Raw genomic sequence first — 22723 nt, forward strand, 5'->3', positions numbered from 1 at the left:
CCAATGGCCGCATCGCACCATTCTATACTGAGAGGAACACGTGCTGCTCTTTAGGCTATAAGCGCGCCATCACTGCGCGTTTTATCCTCCGAGTGTATTCTTATAGATTATATACTGCATAGGTGCGTGCAGATATTGCAGGCGATTTTAGAATAAGAAAATACGCGTTAATAACAATCGAGGACTGCATAAGCAAATTGATCGCTGTAAAAGTTAATCGTGAAATTTGCATTCGGACGGTGTCGCAATTAAAATGAATTACAAATTGTATCTTTGCGTAGCGTTAACCTAACCTCAAATCTGAGTAAATACATTCCACGGTTTCATTGTTAAGCGTTGTTGAAAATATAAAAATAAATATTAGGCGGTGGTTTTATTTTGTGCAGTTTCGGTTTTTTTTTTTTATCTTATAGAGAGATACCGTAGTTCAGAATGTACTCTCGTGTTCTAAGAACTGTTTTGAACGTTTCAATAAAGTTGAAAAATCAAAAAATTTACAAAAACGCTGGTTTATCATTGCCTGCTGCGACGTTAATAGCACAAAAAGTTTTGCCCACTTATGGCACTACTGTGCAACACTTCTCAGATGATCGCATTGAAGATAATTTGCTACTAGCCAAAGATGGATCGCAGAGAAAAAATCAAATTGACGAAAGGGCGCAAGCTAAGTTAAATGATATGATAGCAGAAAAACCAGAGCTTGAAAAGTTCATAAAAATTTTGGAGTTGGAAATCGATGTGCTGAGACAGAATGGTGAAAATGTTCCTTCAAATTTACGACCACGGGACTGGCTAGAGCTTGTCCAACTGTCACATATATCAAAAAGAAAGTCAGTATCGACAAATTTAATGAGTTTAGCAAATTCTCAATAGATTTTTACAACTCACTCTTCTTTTTTATTATTTTAGGAAATACTTGGATTACCTTTTTATAGTTGAAAAGCAGCAGGAAAAGAGGAAACAAGAGCAAGAAGAAAACAATATAAAGTTGGAACAAGTTAGAGAAGAAAGAAAAAATAGAGTCCAAGATCCTAATGAAATAATATATAGCATTGGGAACAATTCTATGTTTAGACGATTTGTTGAACGTACAATGAATCAATTATGGAACTGGAATTGTTTAAGATCTATGATGTACGGTAACAAGATTGTCTTTGACTGTAGTTATGAACCTTACATGAAGCCTCTAGAAGTAAAAAGCTGCGCCAAACAGATAATGGAATCGTTTGCTATAAATCGTGTACACAATTACCCATTTGTTATTTACTTGTGCAATGCTAATTTATCAGGACCACTAATAGAGCGACTTACAAGGTTTATGCCAACTCTTTTTGATGATGACTTTCCAATGGTAGTTACCTCAAAGTCATATTTGGAACTATTTGGAAGAGATTCGATAGTATATTTGACATCAAATGCACCAAAAATGTTGGAAACTTTTGACCCTGATTCTGTTTACATAATTGGAGCCTATGTAGACAAGGTAAATCAAGTTTTTTTTTTTATTGTTCTGACATAATAACGTATTCACCTTTTTTAATTTGTTTATTGTGCAGGGTTCCAAGCAACCAGTTTCATTGGGAAAAGCAAAAAAAGAAAATGTGCGAATGGCTAAATTACCAATTGACAAATATGTTCAGTTTGGTGATGGTTCTGGCAAAGATTTAACTCTCAATCAAGTCATGGGTATCATGTTAGATGCACAAACAGGTGATTGGGAAAAGGGTATGCTACATGTACCTAGGAGAAAAACTTATGAAGCCAGAATGTACTCATTAGAGAAAAAATTACAAAGGGATATCTCATACAGGTCAAGGAAGCTCGAAGAAGAGGGTATTGAAGGTTACAAATCCACTAGACCCGTTCTTCAGTCATCAGGTGTAAACGATTATAGTCACGCAGCCCGTGCAAAAATGCGTGAGCAATGGAACAAGTGATAATATGATAGGAATGATAAGCCATGTGTAAAATAGTTATAAAACATAATAGTTTTTAAAGTAATGACTTTATATTATATAAGCAATTACATTTTTGTTTACAAAAAATTTCGTTACAATATTTTCATAAAATTCTTCAAAAATGTATTATAAAAAGTCTTGTAGTTCTCCAAAATCGTGGAGGATTGTATATAAATAAATACATAAGAGAATTAAATTCGACCTATGACACTGGGACATTTACTTAACACAATATAAAAATAGTTGCACCTTAATCTAGCTGCAGTCTTGAATAGCACATCGCGCTTAATTCTTCAAAAAAATCATGTATAGCCTCGAGTCAATATAATTATATAAAGTACATAATTTCACTGTTAAATCACATAAATATTTTCTTATCTAATTTCGTTTGTTTACACTTAACACGCCACAATTTTATATTACTTCAAACCCTTTTGGTACTTATTGTTATTGTTATACTTGCTAAGCAAATAATTTAGCTTATCGAATCATCTGCCAACTTGAAAAATTCGTTTTATCGATACATTCGGGAAATGTGATCGCATCTCGAGAATGGCATCATCGCTAATTTCATCACAAAAGCTCAAGTCTATCATATCTAATTGCAGACAATAAAGTAGACGCGTACAAAATTGTCTACTAATATAACGAGCTCCGAGTAAATCTAGCTGTTTTAAATTTTTACATAAAAGTAGTGGTTCAAGATCTCGATCAGTCAAACCACGGAATGATGTGAGAAAAACTTTTTCCATGTTTCTGCACGAACTAAACAACAATCTTAGAGAGTCTCCTGGTGCTCCAATTCCACTGCTATGAAAAATATAACAAAATTTGTATTTAAGGATGATGGAAAAAAAAATAGTTTTTAAATTGGGTAGCGTCATAAACTTATACTAACCACCATCCAAGATCAACCTCTTTCAAGTGGGCGCAGTGTGCTATAGCTCTTATACCTTGAACTGTTAAAGTTTGAGCTTTCCAAAAATCAAGACTTTCAACTTTTGTACAAGAGACAGCTATTTCCGCGGCTACATCGTCCATATTTAATCGATCTTGCATACTAGCTAAATTCAAATGTCGAATGTTAGAATTTTTACGAAGTATTGAACACAAGTCGTCAGTTTCAATTGAAGTTCTATACAGCTCCAGTCTTTCAAGATTCTCTAAATTTTCTAACGGCGTGAATCCGTCACCACTTATTGCTGTACAGTTTCTTAAACATAATTCTGAAAAAAATTTTATTTGTCAAATCACATTGCACATTCTTCGAAATTAAATTAATTCTCTTAACGATTTACCTTTTAAATTTTTGCATATTCGTGAAATCTCTTCGATAACGGTGTCATTTACAAAACGGCAACAGTTCAGCCTTAAATGCGTCAATGTAGCTCCACTACTTTGTAAAAAGGCAACAAAGTTTTCAGAACTTATTGTGTCATAGTTACCGCACCACGAGAGATCTAGTCTCTGTAAATACTGACATTTGGATACATAGCTATTTAAAACAGCTGCATCAACGCAGTGCCAATAGGGCTTAAGATTGAGGCTTGTATACAAGAGGGCATCCTGGGCAATATTGTTAAAATGTCGATTCACTTGGCTACATCGACTTAACGACTTCAAGTCTAAATGCTTAAAAATTTTCAAAATTGTTTCATCCTATAATAATTGAGAAAAAAAATGTAGTAGAATTAAAAAAATAAATCATGCAGCCTATATGTAATATTTATGCTTGTTCTTACAGGCAAAACTGAGAAACTTCCACAGGTATTGTTTGCATTATTTATTTGTGCTTCGTTTTCCGATTCTGCTGAAGCTATCGATGAAGAAGAAATATTGATATCTTTTATAAGCTTTGGAAAGTCTTCTTGCAAAAATTTTTGTATACTGTTGAATGCTTCTTCAATTGGTGGAATGTAATGACAGTGCCAACCTAATTTCGCTGCCAATCTTCCTTTAGGAACTTTTTCTACAGATTTACTGGAATACATGAAATTTTTTTAGTATCATTTCAAAAGAATTTCTTTTAATATTCATATGCCTGTATAGTAATTATAGTATTCAGTTACCTTTTATAAAGAACACAATGTTTATGTAATGTACTTTTTAGTTTTTTCAAGTCTTGATTAGCTTTCAGATAGTCTGGTGTTAAGTTGTAACAATCCTCGTTGCTATAACCAGTTCCCCCTAATTCTTTCAATAAACTACTTAAACTTCTTGTCTGAAAACCTACGTTGGGAATTATCAGTTCAGATGTCCCAATGAGTAGCACAGCATCCAGAGCAGTGTAATATTCAAGCAGGCTATGATTGAATTCTAATCTCAGCATTTTTGTTTTGAAATTACACAACTGTAAAGGAGGAGAAAATATCCTTGGCTTGTGTGGCACAACCTGTGGAGGACCATCCCAAAGCAGTAACCACTGACCAGTATCGTCTCTTGCCCAGATAGCAACAACGCTGCCTGGGTTGTAAGTCTCATAGATAGATACTCTTACAGGGTAAACTTCCTTGTGATATTCCAAATCTGTTGGTAAACAAGACAACAATTGGTTTTCAATAGAATAGACTGCCTATTCAAAGAATCATTGCAATGATAAAGAAAAAGAGCATGTAGCCATAGTTGACAGATAAGATAAACAGAATAAAAATGAAAAACACAAAAAAGCAATTTAATTAAGCGACGATGACTCAGAATATTCCTTTTAAGGCAGTAAACTCCAATTAACAAGCTACTGCTAGATAAGAAGACTTACCTATGTAATCATGACTAATTATAGGACCATTGTTCTGAGGCATGTAGTCCAAAGATTTTGAAGGTGCATTGTCCCACCACCTGCCGTAGGTCCGCTGAAAATAAAAAAATCAATTTCACTGAATCAAAGGTCGCGTTTCCAGTGCTGCTATCTCTGCTTTTGATTTATTAGCACTGTCTCTTAAAACGCCGTTAAAGGCGGTCAAGAAAATTGCAATCTCGAAAGAGCGCGATAGCAGGGAGTTTCAAGAAGACTTCAAGACCGAATGATATCAGGCGAATTGCCGCGAATGAGGAGGGAGGAGCAAAAAGTAGCGTAATGCATATAATGACCATGACAAAAGCCTGGGGAAAGTCGCCATAGTCCGGGAACTTGCTGGGGTTGCCCGCGATGTTGTAAGCCGTGTAGGATATACTGATGTTGCTGCCGTACTGCGAGCTAAAGTCGACGACATCCTTGACGAATTGCTCGACGAACTGGACGGACTCTTCCCTCGCGCTGCCTCCGTCTGGCTTCAACTTCTTCACGGGCACCAGCTCGAGCTTCGCGGACTCGCTCGAGGATACCATTTTCCTAGCGAAGTCTGCTGCTGCGACTGCACGCTTCTGCACTCTCGATCGGACTGGCGCGCGCTGCTGCTCGCATCTCCTTTGTTTTTACACCTCGCGGCCGCCGCGGCTCAGCGCATTCTGCGCGATCGACGACAACAATGTACTCCTGCTTGGTGCTTGCTACTGCAGCGGCAACGGAGCAGCATCGTGCGCGCGCCGCGCGTCAGACAGGGAGAATAAGAGAGAGATAGAGAACAGTAGAATACGCAGCGGGTTCGGCGACGAGGACGCCACAAAGTATTGACAGGTCGCCGTACTGCACGCTACCTCCGCCAGGCAGCACTGCACCGAGCTACCCTCTATACCTACAATGCATTGCGCGCTAGTCAACTCGCGTATATCGCGAGAACTGCGCTGCATGTGTAAGGTGCGCGTCTATCCCCGATGGTATCGTCGCATGTGTGCGCGAACAGCTGTTTTTCAGGACGATTTTCTCGAGCGGCTGGCGACATCTCTAGCCTCGAGCGCGAAGCCATAATACCGCTCTAATAATATTTTGTAAACAAATGCTTGTTAACCTCTAAATGGTGAGGGTCTTGCAATTCTGCGCTTTTGCGTATTGTTATACAGACGGCACAGCTGATTAGATCGTCGCGGGTGACTGGCGCAGCTCCTGAAATGGAATGTTTGCGACATTCCCGGCGGTGTAGTGCAAGATAGTATAGTCGCTGTTCGCACACAAAGTATCTTTTGTTCGCGGTGCACGTGACTGAAGCATAATGAATAACGTGCTTACTTCGCCAATTAGGAGGCTGAGCCAGAAGATAGCCGCCGGCGAGATTCGTCCTTCGGAGTTGGCTAAAGCGGCGTTAAAAGCGACTTCTGTTGTCAAGCCGCTGAATGCGTTTATCACTGTGACCAGTGAGCTGGCCAAGCAGCAGGCACAAGAGTCCGATGAGAGGCAGAAGAAAAACGCTCTTCTGGGAGAGCTCGACGGTGTTCCCATTGCAGTCAAGGACAATTTCTGCACAAAGGATCAGCCGACCACCTGTGCCTCCCGCATGCTCGCGGATTTTGTACCAGGCTACGATGCTACGGTTTATAAAAAGCTGAAAGATGCTGGTGCCGTTCTGATTGGAAAAACCAACTTGGATCAGTTTGCCATGGGGGCAGGGACTGTGGATTCGTACTACGGCCCCTCAAAAAACTTGTGGGGCTCAGAGCTCATGAAAAACTACTTCCTCGATGACTATTTCCACGACCAGGAGATGCAGTACGACGATGAAGCTCTGTCCAAGACAGAGAATTGGCACATAGCAGGTATGCTCTATCAGCTAGCTCAAGAGAAACGTTCTTTCTAAAACTGTTTAATTTTGCAGGAGGCAGCAGTGGGGGATCTGCAATAGCTGTTTCCACGGGCACATGCTTTGCTGCCCTTGGCTCTGACTCAGGTGGTTCCACGCGCAATCCAGCATCCTACTGTGGCATTGTTGGTCTAAAGCCAACATACGGATTAGTATCTCGTCATGGGCTTATACCCCTGGTCAATTCCATGGATGTTCCTGGAATCCTCACAAGGACCGTGGACGATGCCATCACCGTACTCAATGCAATAGCTGGGCCAGATGAGTCCGATTCGACAAGCATCAAGGATCCCTACATCCCTTTTGCACTGCCATCCCCTGTAGACGTGAGCGGGCTCAGGATAGGCCTGCCAAAAGAGTACAGGTGTTCCGCACTCTCAGAGGAGGTGGACTCCAACTGGTCGGAAGTGAGTCAGCTTCTGCAAGAAGCAGGAGCCAGAGTCTTCCCAGTGTCCATGCCACACACAGAGTACTCCATTGTCTGCTACTCCGTCCTGAACCAATGCGAGGTAGCCAGCAACATGGCTCGCTACGACGGCCTGGAGTACGGATACAGGGCGGACGAGAACTCCTCGACGGAGGAGCTCTATGCACAATCCAGAAGCAAGGGCTTCAACGACGTCGTGCGAAGTCGGATCCTCGCGGGCAATTACTTCCTGCTCACGGAAAATTACGAAGATTACTTCGTCAGAGCGATGAAAGTGAGATCGTTGATAGCCGAAGACTTTGAGAAGGTCTGGCACGACGGGATAGACGTGATCCTCACGCCCACCACTCTGAGCGATGCGCCCAGGTATCACGACTTTATCAGCGCCGACAATCAGAGCCAGTGCTCTGTCCAGGACTTTTGCACTCAGCCGGCGAACATGGCAGGTGTACCGGCTGTAAGCATTCCCATAAAGCTATCAAAGAAGGGCATGCCTTTATCTCTGCAGTTGATGGCTCCTAAACTCTGCGAAGAAAGGCTGCTGGGTGTAGCCAAATGGATCGAGGACGTCGTTAAATTTCCCAGACTCGTTATCAAGCCCGAGTGTTTGAAGGACTAATTAAGTTATTATCTTTTCATGTACAATACTGACAGCGATGTTTTTTCTTTGTAAATAAAAATTTTATATCCTCACTGTTACACACACGACGTTTCATTCTCCGAATCCGCTGCATTGTCGCATGTGCAATCTGCGATCCAGATCCATCAGCTGCTGCTACAGCGGAGCGCGCGTAGAATATCAGAAGTCTGCAGAGAGAGCGGAGGGTAGGCATTTAGGTAGTCGCGCGAAAAAAGACAGCGCGAGGGGGAAAGCATAGTAGCAGCGCATAACCGGGGGTTGCGGCGAGTGGTATATATACGAGCGGGGATGTATGTATATCGGATAGAAGAGGACACGGGACGCTGCGCCGCCGGTGGCGCCTGCGCAGAGGGACCGCAAGGAAAGCTCGCTCCCGGCCGCGAGCGCAGCAGTCGACGTCGAGCGAGCACCGGGCGCGCGTGCAGTCGTCGCTTATGTTCGTCTCTTCTCTTTTCGCGCGCGATATCTCGTATCTCTCCGAGATTTACTCATCCAGTCTTCTGTGTATAAGTAAGGCTTCGTACGTGACACGGGAGAGATAAGGAGACTCGAGCTCTCGTGACGGTGTGTTTTTGCATTTTGTTGTTTTTTGTGTATGTTGTGCACCGCTCTGTTGCTCTCGGCGTAGAGGAGACTGACTAACGCGACTACACATCAGCAGGATGCTGCCGAGGTGAGTGACGATGCTTCATTCGGTCGGGCTCTGATATAGCTACATTCTCAGGCCCCCTTTCACGCATCTATGGGGGTTATGTTCGATTGTTTGCGTCGAGAGTTTTCGGGGGGGCTGGTGTTGCTGCTGCGATAAAGTGCTCGCGTATAGAGCAAGGATTCGAGTGTTTCCGAGTGTACAGCGAGGGGGGGGGTGGAGGAGCGCGCGTATATAGGACATCCACTGCTGCGCGCGCGTTTCTTTGTCGGATGACTCAGAGACTGCGAACGCTTCTAGCCAAATATTAATTGTGTCGCTATTACTTAGGATCCCCGGAAAAAAAGAAGGACTCCTCGCTTTCCCGGAATCGTCGTCGCTTTGTGTGCACTGTAACTGCGACACGCGACGTCGTATCCTCCTCGATGAAAAAAAAAAAAAGTATGATCGTCGATCGCAGGCGCGTTTCGAGTAAAAAGGGACGAATAACGCGACGTTTGATCCTATAGATGCGGTGTGCGTAATAGGGATACGTAACTAACGGAGTAGCGTAGTCGTAAAAAGTTTTACGAGTCAGTGCGTGCGGGACATAAACCGCGTTGAGTTCACTCTTTACTCGCGCCTAATGAAGTATCGATTGCCGATTATATCGATCATAGAAGTGTAATTAATAGCGACTGTTTGCTCCGTGGCGTATCGATTCGTCCGCGTGAATATTTAACCAGCACCTTAAAATCAAACCCGCGCACACACAGAGAGAGTCGGCGGCGCGAGCAAACAGCAGTATAGGTAGAATTTTTCCTCCGCGGAAATCTCGCGTTTCAAACCCCTCGGAAATTTCTCGCTACCGTATAACCTATTATATACAGAGAAGGAGAGAGTCGAGCAATCCCCAATCGTTACTCGATACCCATTGCCCGCGTGAGGCTAGGCCACAATGCTATAGGCCACCGAACGCGCGTAACAATGTGTGTGCTCCGCTTCGTTGCCGCTAGCTTTCTCTAGTTCGAGCCATTTTTTTTCCTCGTTCGCGGTCGGGCTGATTTTTCGAAGGAAAGCGAGAAAAAAACACGATTTAGGATCTCGAATCGCGCAGAAGAACTGTTAGGCAGGTCAGTCCGCTGACGTACAATTGAGCCTGAAAAGAAATTCCTGACTGCGCAGTCCGGCATCGCACTCTCGCAACTTGCATAATTTCCACCAATTAATGGGGGCTTTCAGAACCGTTTCGCCCGACAATGCGCCGCCGCGCTATTCGCGCATGACAGCCTCGCAGGCTTTGACAAGCGTCATTTTCCGCGTGCGTGTATGGCGCGCTCGTTATTGGATTAAGTTCTATATATCAATCGATTCGATATTAATTACTCGGAGCGACGTCCGCTATAGGATCGAAATGAGCTTATTCCTTTTTTTATTACTTACTTAGCTTTGAGTACAAAGCCAGCGCCGGGTAATTTGCGTACCAACCGAGCCGCTGCGCTGGTATCCCATCAGTTAATAAAGCGCACATAGCAGCAGCAGCAGCCCCCGTGTATATACCTGTAGACACAGGCTCGGAATGAAGCTCTAAAATTGAGAAAAACTTGTATCATTTCAGGCGAGCAGCAGCAGCGACTTCGCCGCCGCCGGCGGGCTGTGAATTAGTTCGGCTCGTCCGATAAGCATACAGTAGTGGGCGAGGAGTTTCGCGTGCATTTCGCGAGTATAACATAACGATCGTGTTCAGGTGTATATACGGGCCGACTGCTGTGTGTTGTGTATGCATATAGCGTACACAACTTGGAAGTTGAGGAGGAGAGGTGCGCCGAGTGTGAAACCGAGGCTCGTTGGCCTGGCAACTATACCACTATAGCTGCTACTACTCTGCAGTTGTTTCTTACTCTCGACTTCACGGACGACGCGATACGGACTTTATGGACTGACAAGGTGAGCATGCCGAGGATGTGGCCTTGGAATCCTTGGCCCTTTTTATTTTTATAATTTTCCCCGATTACAATGTTTAACAACACAGCCTCTTAATCGCCGGCTTAACGACAACGAGCGCAGGTGTCTCTCCTACCGCCTGCGGTTCGCCGACTTTCCAATCGATGATCGGAAAAATCGGACGCCTCTTCTCTCCTCCAGCTGAGCGGATATAACGCTATAAGTCTGTGTGGGTGTCCCCGATTCGTCGTCGTCGTCGTCGTCGTCTGCTTGTAATTCATACGCGGCCGACAAGTGCTCGAGTAGGGGCTCCGGCATTATTATCCTCATTATAGGTCGCAGTCGCGCGCGCACTCCTTAGTCGAGTCTCGCGCGCCATGACGGACGATCGGCCGATCGGTTAGCGTCCTCCGTTCTCTTCTCGAGCTCTCGTTTGTATAAAACGACGATCGCGAGTTACTCCAGGGAAAAACGAGTCAGCGATAAGATGGAGAGGCAGCGGATGCGGCAGTTCGCGTCCTCCGCGAGATCGCAGGCCCTGTCGGTGTTGGCTCTCATCTGGGCGGCAGTTGTGCGGATCGGTAAGTCGAGGGTTTAGCGGAATATTCGCAGAACGGATGCTGCAACGCTCTGGCAGTATATATTCAAATGCGCGCGTGCAATTAAGCTGTCAGCGTCGCGCGCGGAAAATCAATGTCAGTCGTGAGCGGAATACCGGAAAAAGAGTTAACGGCTACCAGAGTCCAGTTCTCTCTCGCTCCTTTGTAACTGGGTCGACGTTGTTGTCGTCCGCGTCGCGCTTCCTCTCTTCGCAGTGCTGCTGCTCACGCCAAAACTAAAAACCCACTTCCGGCCCGGCCAAAACTAACGCTCGTCGGCTGTGCGAATTCTTTCCATTCTTCGCGCGCTGCTATTTATATTATTCTTTTTTTTTTTTTTTTTTTGCGGCGATCGAGCGAATTCGCTTCCGAAATATCCTTGAAAAATTCAGCGGACTCGTGGAGAAGCTCGCTCGTCGGAGGGCGCAAATCCGAGCTCGGCATTTTCGCAGGCCTCTTACGGCTCTCTCCGCGCCGAGAGTCAAGTCGAGAGAGAAGAGAGGCTTTTTAGCAGCGCAGCTCGCTTTGAGCGAATATTAGACAAAGTGCGGATGCGCCGCCGGCCTTGACCGCAGCGCACATACACGGGAGGAGAAATGCGGGAAATTTTTCAAAGCCTCTCACGTTTCTAAGCTCTTGCGAATTCGGAGCTCGCGCGCTTTGTGCTCCGCTCTCCCCGCGCAGTCGAATCAACAACGATAACTATGCACATCTCATGTCTGCTATGTGCCGGTATTATTATATAGAAAACACGGTTACTCGCGCCTGCAGGGACGGAAAGATATCCCTTATCGCGAGCGCTCGGCGTGACGCAACAAGTGCGTCTCAGCGCTCTCTCTCTCTCTCTCTCTCTCTCTCCCTCGTTCTCTCTTTCTCTGACTCTCCTCTCAGGCGCGCGCGGGCGACAGCTAGTCCGCGCGTAGGCTTTAAATTGCGGGCAACGAGCCACTTCCGTTCCTTCGCAGCTATACTGCACCCCTTTTATTGGGACGCGACGATCTTCCTCGGACGCGGCGTCACGTGAGAAGAGAGAGGAAATTTCTTCTCGTTAAGCTTTCGATAGGAGCGAAAATCATTCCGATCGCGGAGAGAGTCGCTCTGCACTGCGCATCGAGGCCTCGGAGAGAAAGAGAGAGAGAGAGAGAGAGAGAGAGAGAGATACGACGCCGGAAACGCCGAGAGCGGACGTGGAAGGAACGGCCGACAGGAAGACAGGAAGAAGTCGATAAAGAGAGCTCGTTCGGGAAAAAAAAAACTGAACGAAACAAAACGGTGCTGATCCTTTGCTCTCTCTCTCTCTCTCTCTTTTCTGCCGCCGTGTATATAGAATTGAATTTTCGTAGCCCTGCAGCAGCCTTTAATTGGATTATACGGAGCAGGGTTTTTCTCTCTTTCTGACGTGCGCGGCGCTTTTTAGCTGGCGAAGGATTAAAGTTTGAATGACGGCTCGATTTTTTCGCCTCCAACTCGCTCGATCTAATTTATCCCTCTTTCCGCGCGCGGCGTTAATGCCTCGCGGGGAAAGAGAGGCGGCTTATAAAGGCAACATTTCAAAAATTCATAAACTCTTTTACTTTTTAGAGACGCGCCTGTTTTTTCCTCTTCTATTTGCACACGCGCGCTTTGAAATTCCGCTTTTATATATGTGTGGCGCAGCGCTCTTTTTTTTTTGCGCGCGCGAACCCCTCTGTATGTTATGCGGTGCGCGCAAACGGGCCTTTAATCAAAAACCTTGTTATCCATTCGCCATTGTCTACTCTTTCTCTCGTGTGCGGCGGCGGTGGTGGTCTAGACACTTTAATAATTTAAATGTTAATTAGTGCTCGCGCAGCTCGCCTTCATTTTTCATAACGCCCGATTAGTACATTGCGCCGAATGGATGCCGCGTTTTTCTTTATACGTCTCGAGAGGAGGAAAAAAATGGAATATCGTGCTCGCTTTCCTAAAAGAGGCAAACTTTTCTCAGAGGCAGAGAGTCTACTCCTTAATTGACACGTATTGAGCAGCAGCGGCGGTAGACGGGTTTGATTCGCTCGTTCTTTCGCGCGAAATTCCGCGGCGGCAAATAATGCCGACGCCGCCGACGCCAGTAACAGGCATCTCTCCGCGCAGTTATTTTATCGACATTTCTGTCAATCACGAACCCAGAAAGAGAGAGGCGAAGAGGATACAGCTGCCGGGGGATGTACAGCTGTACAAGAGAAAAAATTCCCATAAAGCATCGAAATTTGTTTTTCGTGCCCTTCAAAACGACGCATATACACACACTCGATTCGCGATACTGACATTGAAAATAATTGCAAAAGCTCGACCCATTGAAAAGAGCAAAACATAATAACGACTTTTTTCGAGGCTCGCAATTCAATCGTCTTCTTGCTTATATACGCGGCTTATACGAGTGTGTATGAGACCTACGCGCGCTCGAATCAATGGCCGTTGATTGGCCGAGGCGGGCAATTACGTGACCGAGCGAGCCACCGCCGCTTGTGCACACTGTCCTAACAATGACACCCGTGATTTCCCGCGACGGATGGGGCTACTCGCCCGCGCGTATAATTCTATCTCTGGTCGCTCGTGCGCTTCGAACCTCACACGCGGCATCTTTGCACCAGCTGATTTTTAATTGTTGACATACGTACGGGCACACACTTCCTGGCTTGTTATATGTGGATGACGCAACTCTGACGGTATAATTACTAGCGATTTTTTTCATGCAACAATCATCGAAACCCTCGACGAATCAGCGCGATGTTTTCGCTCTGTTTACGTTATACTACGTCGATTAAACTTTCACAGGCGCATACACGAACGACAGGGATATACAGCGTGGATGAACAAGCTTCATGCCGCCGGCACCGGCAATTCCGAGAAAAGCTCTCTGGTGACGAGAAAAAAAAGCGCCCGATACAAATATACGCGTCGACGAAACGAATAACACAGCGAGCGAGCACACGATTGCAGCAGTACAGAGAGAGAGAGAGAGGAAATATTTGAGATGCGATTGCAATTACTCCCTCGGATACGGCGGCTCTCGATAATTTTCGACTCTCTCGATCGTCTCTCGTTCCATATCTACAGCGGTAATCTCGCTCTCGGCTCTCGATTATTAAGGGCCATTCGATTTTCAAGCTCCGGCGAAAAAAAAAAGCGAAGGTCATTAATGGGCCAAATCCAGTAGCGCAGCAGCCGCAGCAGTACAAAGGCTCGCGGTCGCTCCAGTTTCCCCCGCTTTTTTTCCTCGTACATATAACAGCCTCTATTTTTCATTCTCCCGCGTTCGGCTACTCTCGCTCTTTTCTGCTTTTCGCGGCGGCGGCGGCGACCGACTCAATTTCGCCTCGAAATTGAAAATCACTCGCGCCCCCGCGACTCGATAAAATCGACTTGGCCAGGAGAGCTTGGCTCGATTGCACGGCTCTCTTCAGCCTGAAATTGTAAAAAGCAATTAATTTCCTCTTTGTCACTGCGATTCTTCCTTTTTTTTCGCAATAATTTCTTCCTAACAGAGCGTAAGCGCGTGACGCCCGGTGATTTATTCCGCTGGATATGGAGCGACGCTCTCTCGCGCTAGTACAGCGTAGACCGATGAAGAGTATAGGTATACGATAGAGGGAGGAGCGGAGAGAAAATGGAGATTGCGCGTGTTTTGAAATCGTAATTTACGACGCGTAACGTGGAATTTTGCAAGGATTCCGCTCTCTGTGCATATCCCGGCGGACATCGCGTTAGCGCGACCGATTCGTTTCGGGACGTGCTCGGAACTCTATACTCCGCTTTATGTGTATGTATGGCCGATGATGATTTGTTGGACGGAATTGACGTGGGGAGAGGTAGTAATGAATTCCTGGGAAATCCGTTTTTATTTTATTCTATAAGCCGCCCTCGCTGCGCTATTTTTCTGTACATTCGCGTTTTCCGGGAATCGTACATCGTGTATACGTTCGACGTTTGCTGAATAAATTCGCAGCTGATGCGATGTAACGTAACGAGGCGCAGCTTTCATACTCGATAAACAAGCGATGTACGCTAGCGTCGAATAAATAGTCGAGGAGGAGACGGAAAATTTACCGCGAAATGAATCGCCGTCGAGTGGAGGAAAGGAAGCAGCTGTGGCGTAATAACGCAAAAAGAAGAGTAAGAGGGCTTCGATCTGGCCCTCGGAAGGAATCGATATCTCGCGCGCGCGCGCCGCAAGCTTGATTCGGAAAAGTGTGTCATAGCTCCTTCTCGCTCGCGATGCGTCACACTCGTACCGACGCATATCGGGATCGCACGATAATGAGAGTCATCGCATCGATCGCCGCTTATAATTTCCGAACGGCGACGTTTATTATTCAAGAAAGTGAAAATCCTCAATTAGAATTCCTACGGCCGCTCGTCTGCGGCGCGAAATATAAGAAATAAGCGAACGATCCTCTCCCTCCCCTATATATCCCGCCTGCGTCATATCGGGAAGGGCAGATCGTTCCAGCCAATTAATTCAAAAGCAGCGAATCCGAAAAAAGCACTGCAGATCTCTCTCCCTCGCTAGCTCGTCGGGCATTGTTTAATGCATGAAGATTAAGCGCGCGCGTTTTTTCCCTCCTCTCCGCGGCGGGGTTTTACCCAGAAAAAGCCATAAATGGGTTTTGCCGCGAGAGAGAGAGAGAGAGGTATACGCGCGCACGCACACCTATACATTCCTCGTCTCTTTCCGCGTGCGCGCTCTCTTCGAGAGCGAGCGAGCGAGAGAGAGAGAGAGAGAGAGAGAGTATTGATCCGCGGTGCTCCCGCGCTCCCCGTTTTCGTCCCCCTTTTCCAGAGCACGCCGCTAGCAGCAGCAGCACCCCACTCCGCTTTCACCCTCCGCCGCGGCAGTTCCGCCCCTGGGGCACACTCGCCCACTCTCTCTCTCTCTTTCTCTCTGCCGCCCCCGCTAGTCCCATCTCTCGCCGTCGTCGTCGTGTCCCGTTCCATTTCATCCCCAGACCGGTCTCTTTCCCCTCGCACGCTCGCTGCTGCCCCGCGTGCGTCTCTACCGACCTGTGCGTTCTCTCTTTCTCCTTTTTTTCACCGCTGTGCCGATGCTTCTTTCCTCCCGTTCGACTTCACTCGTTGTCGCGCTTTACTGCTCTATTTTTGCGGTCGGAATGAATTTTCCCTCGAAAATTGAATCGAGGCGAAACGTTTTTTCTCCGGGAATTTTCCGATCGGAAAAAAAAATCAACTTGTTGTACCCTTACGCTTGGGAGGGATCATGTATCTCGTTACACCTTCGCGCGGGCGACGTCGTCGACCCCCGATGAGACGCAGCGACGAATCAAGAGACGGCATTTAACACTTCGATCGCTCTTCCAGATTACATCGGCTCCTTTGTGCAGCCCTCTCGCGTCTTCGCTTTAACTTGTGCGCGCGGAGCGATAAAAATATAACGAAGCGCTGCACCGTATGGATCAAACAGTGCGAGGCGTCGACGCCGCGCAAAAAAGGGGACATTGATCGAGAGACTACCTTGACATTGTTTCTGCCTTCCTCTGATTCATCCGCAGCTTTCTCCTTTTCCATCATACACACTGCACGCGCGAGCTTTGTTTGCGGCTCTGCTCTCGTTTCAATTACTGTATACAGCGACGACGAGCTCGTTTACTTTTAACGGCAGCTTTTCGCTGTCTCAAAGAAACTCTCGTCCAGCAGCCTCGGCCTTCAGCGAGACGACGACGGAGTAACGCGAAAAAACGTCGTCTAGTTATATGCGCATCGAGAGAGCTTTTGTTCGCCGACTGACGTTAATTGGCTTGTTTAATAATATCTCTATGCGTTTCAGAACTATAAACATCTCTCGAGCACAATTATCGGCATTTTCCCCTCGTCAAGCTCATAAAATAGTCGCATATCGAGTAGAAGCGGAGAGAGATAAGAATCTCCGCAAACAATCGCTCCTCCTCCCTCAACGTCGGCGGCGGTGGGGGCGACTTGGAAAGTCGTTAAAACTCTCGGAAGATTCAAAAATTTTCCGGCTTCTTAGCCGGCCCTAAACATCGGAACTTTGCAATTTAACAAAAGAGCTGAGAAGAAACTTCGCTGCAGCTGCAGCGAGTGTTTCACTTCATTTCCGAACTCTCGGGCCAAGATTCCCCGTGTATAGGCAAATAGGAAGAAAACGACCAAACTTTCGGCCGGCCGCTGGTCGCACGCAGGGGATAAAGAACACTAGACTGTCCTCGGGATCGTATAGTATACACTCGCGGAACTGCACCCCCGAGATCGGCTCGCGCTGAAAACTCGCTCGGATTTATCGCTCCAGAGTCGTTGGTTTATATACGAAGTATACTCGCATACGGCGCAATCGTTAATTACGCGCTCGTTTAGAACACGAAAGTTCCCTTAAAAAAGTACACACACGCGCGCGCTTTCAACCCCCTCGGAGCAGCAGTATAGTCGAGAGAGAAGAAGAAGGGCCGCATTGTGGCCCAGTGCACTTTACGCCGCGCAGCTTTACTGCCGCTCGCGGAGATAAAGTCGCGCGCGCAAAGAGAGAACGAGAGTAGACCGATGCTAAGAGGGCATTTTTTCTTCTCTCTCTCTCTCTTCGCTGAGGGTTATTTCACAAAGCCGCGCGCGGCTGCTAGAGAGATACGAGTGTGCGCTGTTGACACTGGGCTTTGTAAGAAGAAACAGCCGCGACTGCGGCGCGGGGGAGGAATCGCAGTCAATCCCGTGATTTTGATAGCGGTACACGCGCAGCGGGGAGTATACGGTTAGGGCTTCATTTCTCACTGACTGCGCGCGCCAATGGAGCTCGAGCGCGCGATTCGACACAGCGTATATGATATAGCTCGCGGCTGCTTTTCTCTCCCTTGATCCTCGCTTTTTTCCTCTACATGTGCCCCGGGATAACGAGAGAGTCTCTACGTGCGGGCGAATTTCATTACGAGCGTGTGTTTGTGCGTCTACGAGTCCTCTCTCTTTTTTATTCGCCCGGCTCTCTGTTCCGGCCGAGGAATTTATGAGGGTTCGTGGCTTGAGTGACGCTAATTTCTTTATTTTCCTCCCCCGTGTCTCTTTGTACGTATCCACACCCGCTACTGTGGGTTTCCAGTCGTGTCCAGTATTTTCAATCTATAACTCTCCCAGGACGCTGAACTCATATCGGCGGAAATAAAAAGTCAACCTAATGAAAGAACGACGCGACAGATACGCATCAATTCCTTTCAGTCGAAAACTTCCGTATATTATAGAGCGCTGCTGCAAAGTCAGGCGGGATAATCGACGGTTTCAATATTTTCACGCCCTCCGGCGGTTCCGCCCCGAACCGCGAGTTTTCAGCCCTAACCCGTATACATACAAGCCCTACTGCGCCCCGAGTAATGTTTATATCTCCGCGTGTACGGCGTGTATATTGTAATTTGGCCGAATACGTTTCTCTCTCTCTCTCTCTCTCGCGTAATGTTTTTGCGCTGCCGCGCATGATTATAATACTCGCCGAGCGCGGTTGTCCGGATTTACATGCTTTTTCATTAACGAAAATGCGTCAGCGCTGCGTTTTGCAAGCCAGCTCTGCGGAAAAAGTTAAATTATTCATACGTATACCCAGCAGCAGCGAGAGAGCTGCGCCGCGGTAAATAAATTCATGCGCGCTCTTTTCCGCGCAACTTTGTTTCATCATCTCTCCGGCGAATAAACGCTCGCACTCGAGCTTCGTTGTTGTGCTTCGCTTTCTCCGCCTCGCGCGCTTCTTTCGTCTATTACAGCCCTGTAAATCGCTGCGCCGGCACACGGCCATTCATATGCTTGTGTGTGTGTTTGCGGTGCTGAGGGCCGATGTGCTTTTCAAGCTCCCCTTGCTATGCAACGTTCGTTACGCGTATTCGGTGTAAGCAGTGCGCTTCGCTTCGTTACGATCGCGAGCGTGATTTGTATAGGATGTCTCTTTTTTGCCCTCGTTATACACGGCTTTATTTTTCAATGAAAAGTTTGCGCTCGCGCCATAAAGTTTCATTAAAAAAAAGAACTCGCCGCGCGCGCGGAATGGAAATGAATTTTCATTTTTAATAAGCGAAGCCGCTGTAATTATACCGCCGGAGAGAGAGAGAGAGAGAGCGAGCGGATATAATGAAAATGTTTCACAATTGAGTTTCGCTCTTTGAAAAACTGCTCGATGGCTCCGCTCGAAGATAATGGAATATTCGCGCGCTGGCTTTATAGTTCGATAAAAAGTTTGACTCTACTCGCGGCTCGCCGTATATCTAGGAGGGAAATTAAAAATGGCTCGTAATTCCATTGTTCAGCGCGCGGATGGAAAGCTCCGAAACTAATCTCTTCTAATTTTTAATTTTCACTCGCACGATCGCCGTTATACGTATACAGTATATATTCAGCGTGCGAGCTCTCGCGATATATTGCTCGCGGGGAAATTGTTTCGGCCACTGGCACTGCGCGGAAGGAGTTTCTTGCTGGCAGTCGAAATGCTGAGAGCTTTCGAGCTTTGTTTTTCAGCGAGTCCGCGCACTACTTCTCATTCGCGACGGGAGGAGCGTTTTTAATATGCCCGGCAATCAAGTCGGCGTGTATATAGGTATGACGTGCGCGCGGTTTCTTCTGTGTTTTCGCATTATTTTAAAAATTCCCTTCTCCCGATTCTCCCGCACATTTTCTGATTAATATTTTTCTCTTTTCTGTTGCAGGTGAGTTGAAAAAGCACGCGTCAAAAGGCGTAAGTTGAAATGTGCCAGTTGAAAAAATTCCGAATGGGGCGAAGCCCTATAACCCCATAACACTTTGACTCGATGATCGTCCCGAGCGTTTGATTGTATTTCCGGTCGGCTGCTCGCTCGGATTTTCATCTCTCCAGCAGCCGCGCCGTCATCCCTCCCCGTTGCTACTGCTCATCCGCGCGCGCGCGCGCACATAGCCGTGAGCGTAAATGCACTCGACGCCCCAAGACCCTCTGCCTTATCATTTCCTTTACTCGTCGCAGCTCGTCGGCATCGTCCGCCGCGCGCTTATCGCCGGACCATCGCAATTGTACAGAGTTTTCATGGAACGCTTGCGAGAGAGAGCCTGCCCAATCCATCGGATCCACTTTTCGAAAATCGATCAGCTCGCCCGAATGGAAATCTTAACAAGCCATTTTGGGAAACTTTCGCAATATACCGTGAGTGCAATCAACCCCATCGTCGGGAGAAGCGCGAGCAGCTCGGCTTTAAACGGCATATTCGAGACGTCCTCTGGCAAAGGTCCATACGGGAGAGAATCAAAGTGTACGACGTCGACAAGCTCCCGAGACTCTTTCTTTCTTCGTACGTGGAACTCATCGATTAGGATTATCCTCGGGGATTACGCTCTCCTTTTTTTCGCCTCTGCGAATGCGTATAGCTGTTCCCCGTGCACGTGTTCGCGCAAAGCCCGGACTCTTATCGGCCCGCGACTTCTACCACTACGTCCTCTACGCGCGCGTGTGTGTGTGTGTGTGTGTATGTTTTCCACCTACGTTCATTTAGCTTCTTTATGCCCGGCCTTATCCCGCACAGACAAGGACGTGCGGATCTCTCTTTTTTTTGGATATACGAGTCCGAGAGGGATCTCTGTGGCGCGGGCGACAGCGGGGATAAAGCAAGTTTAAACGAGCCGCGCTTATCGGGACACGAAATTCCTATAACAGGTGCCTTTTGTTTTTTTTTTTTTGCTTTTGCTCTTTCTCGCCGGTTATTGCGGGGCTTCGTTCTTTTCATCGAGAAAAAAAGTTCATAACTCTCCGATGATATAGATCGCCCCTTACATATGAATGAAAAAAGTTCGTCGCTTTGAAAAATCCATTTAAACTTTATATATTCGACTCTTTTTTTCCTCGCCGAGTGAAGTAGGCGCGCGTCGCCAGAATTGGACGTTTAAAGTGCAGAATCTCGCGCGCTCGCGGCGGGGAAAACTATAAAAGGTTATTTCCGTTCCCTCTCTCTTGGTGCGAGAGGAGAGAGAGAGAGAGAGAGAGAGAGAGAGAGAGAGAGAGAGAAATTTGTATACAAAACGGGCAGACGATGAAATCGAAGAGAAAGAGAAGGAAGAGAGTCTCGCATTGTGTGCGAGAGAGAGAGAGAGAGTCGGACTCCCCTCTCCCCTCTTTTCCGGCGCATCAGAATGCGTGAAATGGACCCGAAGAGAGCTGCGAGACACTACTGCGTGTATAGAAAGGAGCGGAAAACGAAGATGACGCCGCGCGTGGAGGAGAGAAAGAAAGAAAAGCCGAGACCTCTCCTCGCACAAAGCAGCTCGTATAGGCGTATATGCTTTATTGTACAGGCGTACGTATAAGGCTTCGCCGTAGTTCACAACTCGGAAAACTCGTCGGATGAAAATTTTCCGTCCCGCCGCTGCATGCTCACGAAATCGCCCGTAATAAGCACATCATACACAGACGGTCCCTCTCTCTCTCTCTATGAAATCCCCATCATCTCTGCCGTATACGTCCGCTCTCGCATACGTACCTATCCGCACGGGTCGTCCTGCAATATCCAGAGTGTGAGACCCTTGCTTTTCTCGCTCGTTCTCGGGCGTAATGCTAAATCAATATGTCGGCGGCGGTATGCTCGGTTCGGAGAATAAGGCCTTGGGCGAGGGTGTTTCGAAAGTATTAGCGAGAGCCGTGCAAGCGCTCGTTAGCAGGAAAACAATTGCTTACGGGCTGCACTTATGCCCGGCTGCTGCAGCGACGTGTATACACGAGTAAAAAATATACGTGAAAAGGAAGCGAGAGAGAGAGAGAGAGATGCTAAGCCGTTTAGGGGATGCAAGAAGGAGCTTAAGCTCTAATTAACGAGCGCGCGCAACGCTGATTGGCCATTATCGGGGAATTCGAACATTTTTCGTGGGTTTTATTGCAGAAAGAACGAAATGATCGCGTGTAATTAATCTAGTAATATTATACACGCCACATCAGCCGATGTAATTTGCATCGGGTTTATTGTTGTACAGCGAATGCATTTCCATAATCGAATATCGCGCATCTGTGTGTACGATTATAATGGCAAAATGTTTAAAACGAACTTGCTGTCGAAATTCGATATTCCAATAAAGCTTTCATCCGGCGCCGCATCAAAGCGATAAAAAATCACGCGCGGCTCTCACGCACACAGCTCTCGGTTCCAAACGGGGGAAAAAAATCGCGCGCCCGCGAATATAAATTTCCAGCGCGCGGGGGGGGGGAAAACACGGACGCGCGTAAAAAATCAAAAGTCACCCCTCGAACAAGCGAAAACAATAATATTTAATCCTCGCGCGAAGCCGAATTACACGTACGGGAGAGAGATCGCCGCGATAGTGCGCCGCCCGCTCGAGAGTTAATTTGCGCGGCGGTATATACAGTATAGGCTCGTCTATTTAACGGCGGGCTTTAATGAATTCGTTATTTATTAATGGACTTTCAGGGCCGCCGCCGTCGGATTCGCGAGGGAGAGCCTTTGTGAGCGAGCACTCGGCGCTTGAAATTTTAACGCGCTTTTGTCGTCCTTTGCTCTCGCTCTCTCTACCCTTTCCGATGTTTAATATCGCTATTCTGTAGGGCGTAGTTTTGTTTATTTCCGTATTGTTCGCGAGCGTCCGTTACCGCTACTGCCGCCGCGTGCACTTGATAAAGAGCGGAGGGAAAGTTTTAATTCCGGACTTTTTCGCTGCACTGCATAATTTAAAAATTGCCGAGTTCGGGAGGTTAAACTCCTCTTGCTTTACATGCACATAGCGATGAGCCGTGCTATACTCTCGACGACGCTTACTTTATATACGTTATACGCCAAGTGGTGGTATAGTAGTGTGCTCCTCTTTCCAGCTCTCACGCACACCACTTTGTGTGTATAATATAACTGCACAGCGCGCGCGCGCGCGACGG

The 22723-nt window shown here is 47.0% G+C and overlaps 4 protein-coding genes across 12 annotated transcripts in view; 3 read left to right on the forward strand and 1 right to left on the reverse strand.

The window, feature by feature from the left end:
• Positions 1-40: 40 nt before the first annotated feature.
• On the forward strand, positions 41-2168 carry LOC100121051 (mitochondrial ribonuclease P protein 1 homolog). The gene is made up of 3 exons (XM_001604585.6): positions 41-830; positions 910-1483; positions 1557-2168. The coding sequence occupies exons 1-3, from the start codon at positions 433-435 to the stop codon at positions 1935-1937; spliced, it is 1353 nt and encodes a 450-aa protein (XP_001604635.1). The 5' UTR covers positions 41-432; the 3' UTR covers positions 1938-2168.
• LOC100121023 (F-box/LRR-repeat protein 4) lies at positions 1989-5546 on the reverse strand. The gene is made up of 7 exons (XM_001604558.6): positions 5046-5546; positions 4714-4807; positions 4028-4484; positions 3701-3938; positions 3257-3617; positions 2857-3184; positions 1989-2768 (listed from the first exon to the last, which is right to left on the reverse strand). The coding sequence occupies exons 1-7, from the start codon at positions 5280-5282 to the stop codon at positions 2447-2449; spliced, it is 2037 nt and encodes a 678-aa protein (XP_001604608.1). The 5' UTR covers positions 5283-5546; the 3' UTR covers positions 1989-2446.
• A 92-nt stretch (positions 5547-5638) lies between these two features.
• On the forward strand, positions 5639-7754 carry LOC100121002 (glutamyl-tRNA(Gln) amidotransferase subunit A, mitochondrial). Its single transcript, XM_001604540.6, has 2 exons — positions 5639-6584; positions 6644-7754. Exons 1-2 carry the CDS (start codon positions 6044-6046, stop codon positions 7672-7674), a joined length of 1572 nt encoding a protein of 523 aa, XP_001604590.2. The 5' UTR covers positions 5639-6043; the 3' UTR covers positions 7675-7754.
• A 317-nt stretch (positions 7755-8071) lies between these two features.
• Positions 8072-22723, forward strand: part of LOC100120978 (kazrin) — a 59797-nt gene continuing 45145 nt past the window's right edge. For 4 of the 9 annotated variants that reach the window (XM_016981748.2, XM_016981751.2, XM_016981749.2 and 1 more), the window contains exon 1: positions 10740-10848. In XM_016981748.2, coding sequence (XP_016837237.1) covers positions 10755-10848 — 94 coding nt within the window. In that variant the 5' untranslated portion in view covers positions 10740-10754. Of the gene's footprint in view, positions 8369-9941; positions 10271-10739; positions 10849-19529; positions 19559-22723 lie in introns of those variants that run through there. The other 5 variants (XM_016981752.3, XM_031924170.2, XM_031924172.2 and 2 more) reach the window with 3 other exon arrangements.

The sequence above is a fragment of the Nasonia vitripennis genome, chromosome 2 (assembly GCF_009193385.2).
Source record: "Nasonia vitripennis strain AsymCx chromosome 2, Nvit_psr_1.1, whole genome shotgun sequence".
Classification (NCBI taxonomy): Eukaryota; Metazoa; Arthropoda; class Insecta; order Hymenoptera; family Pteromalidae; genus Nasonia; species Nasonia vitripennis.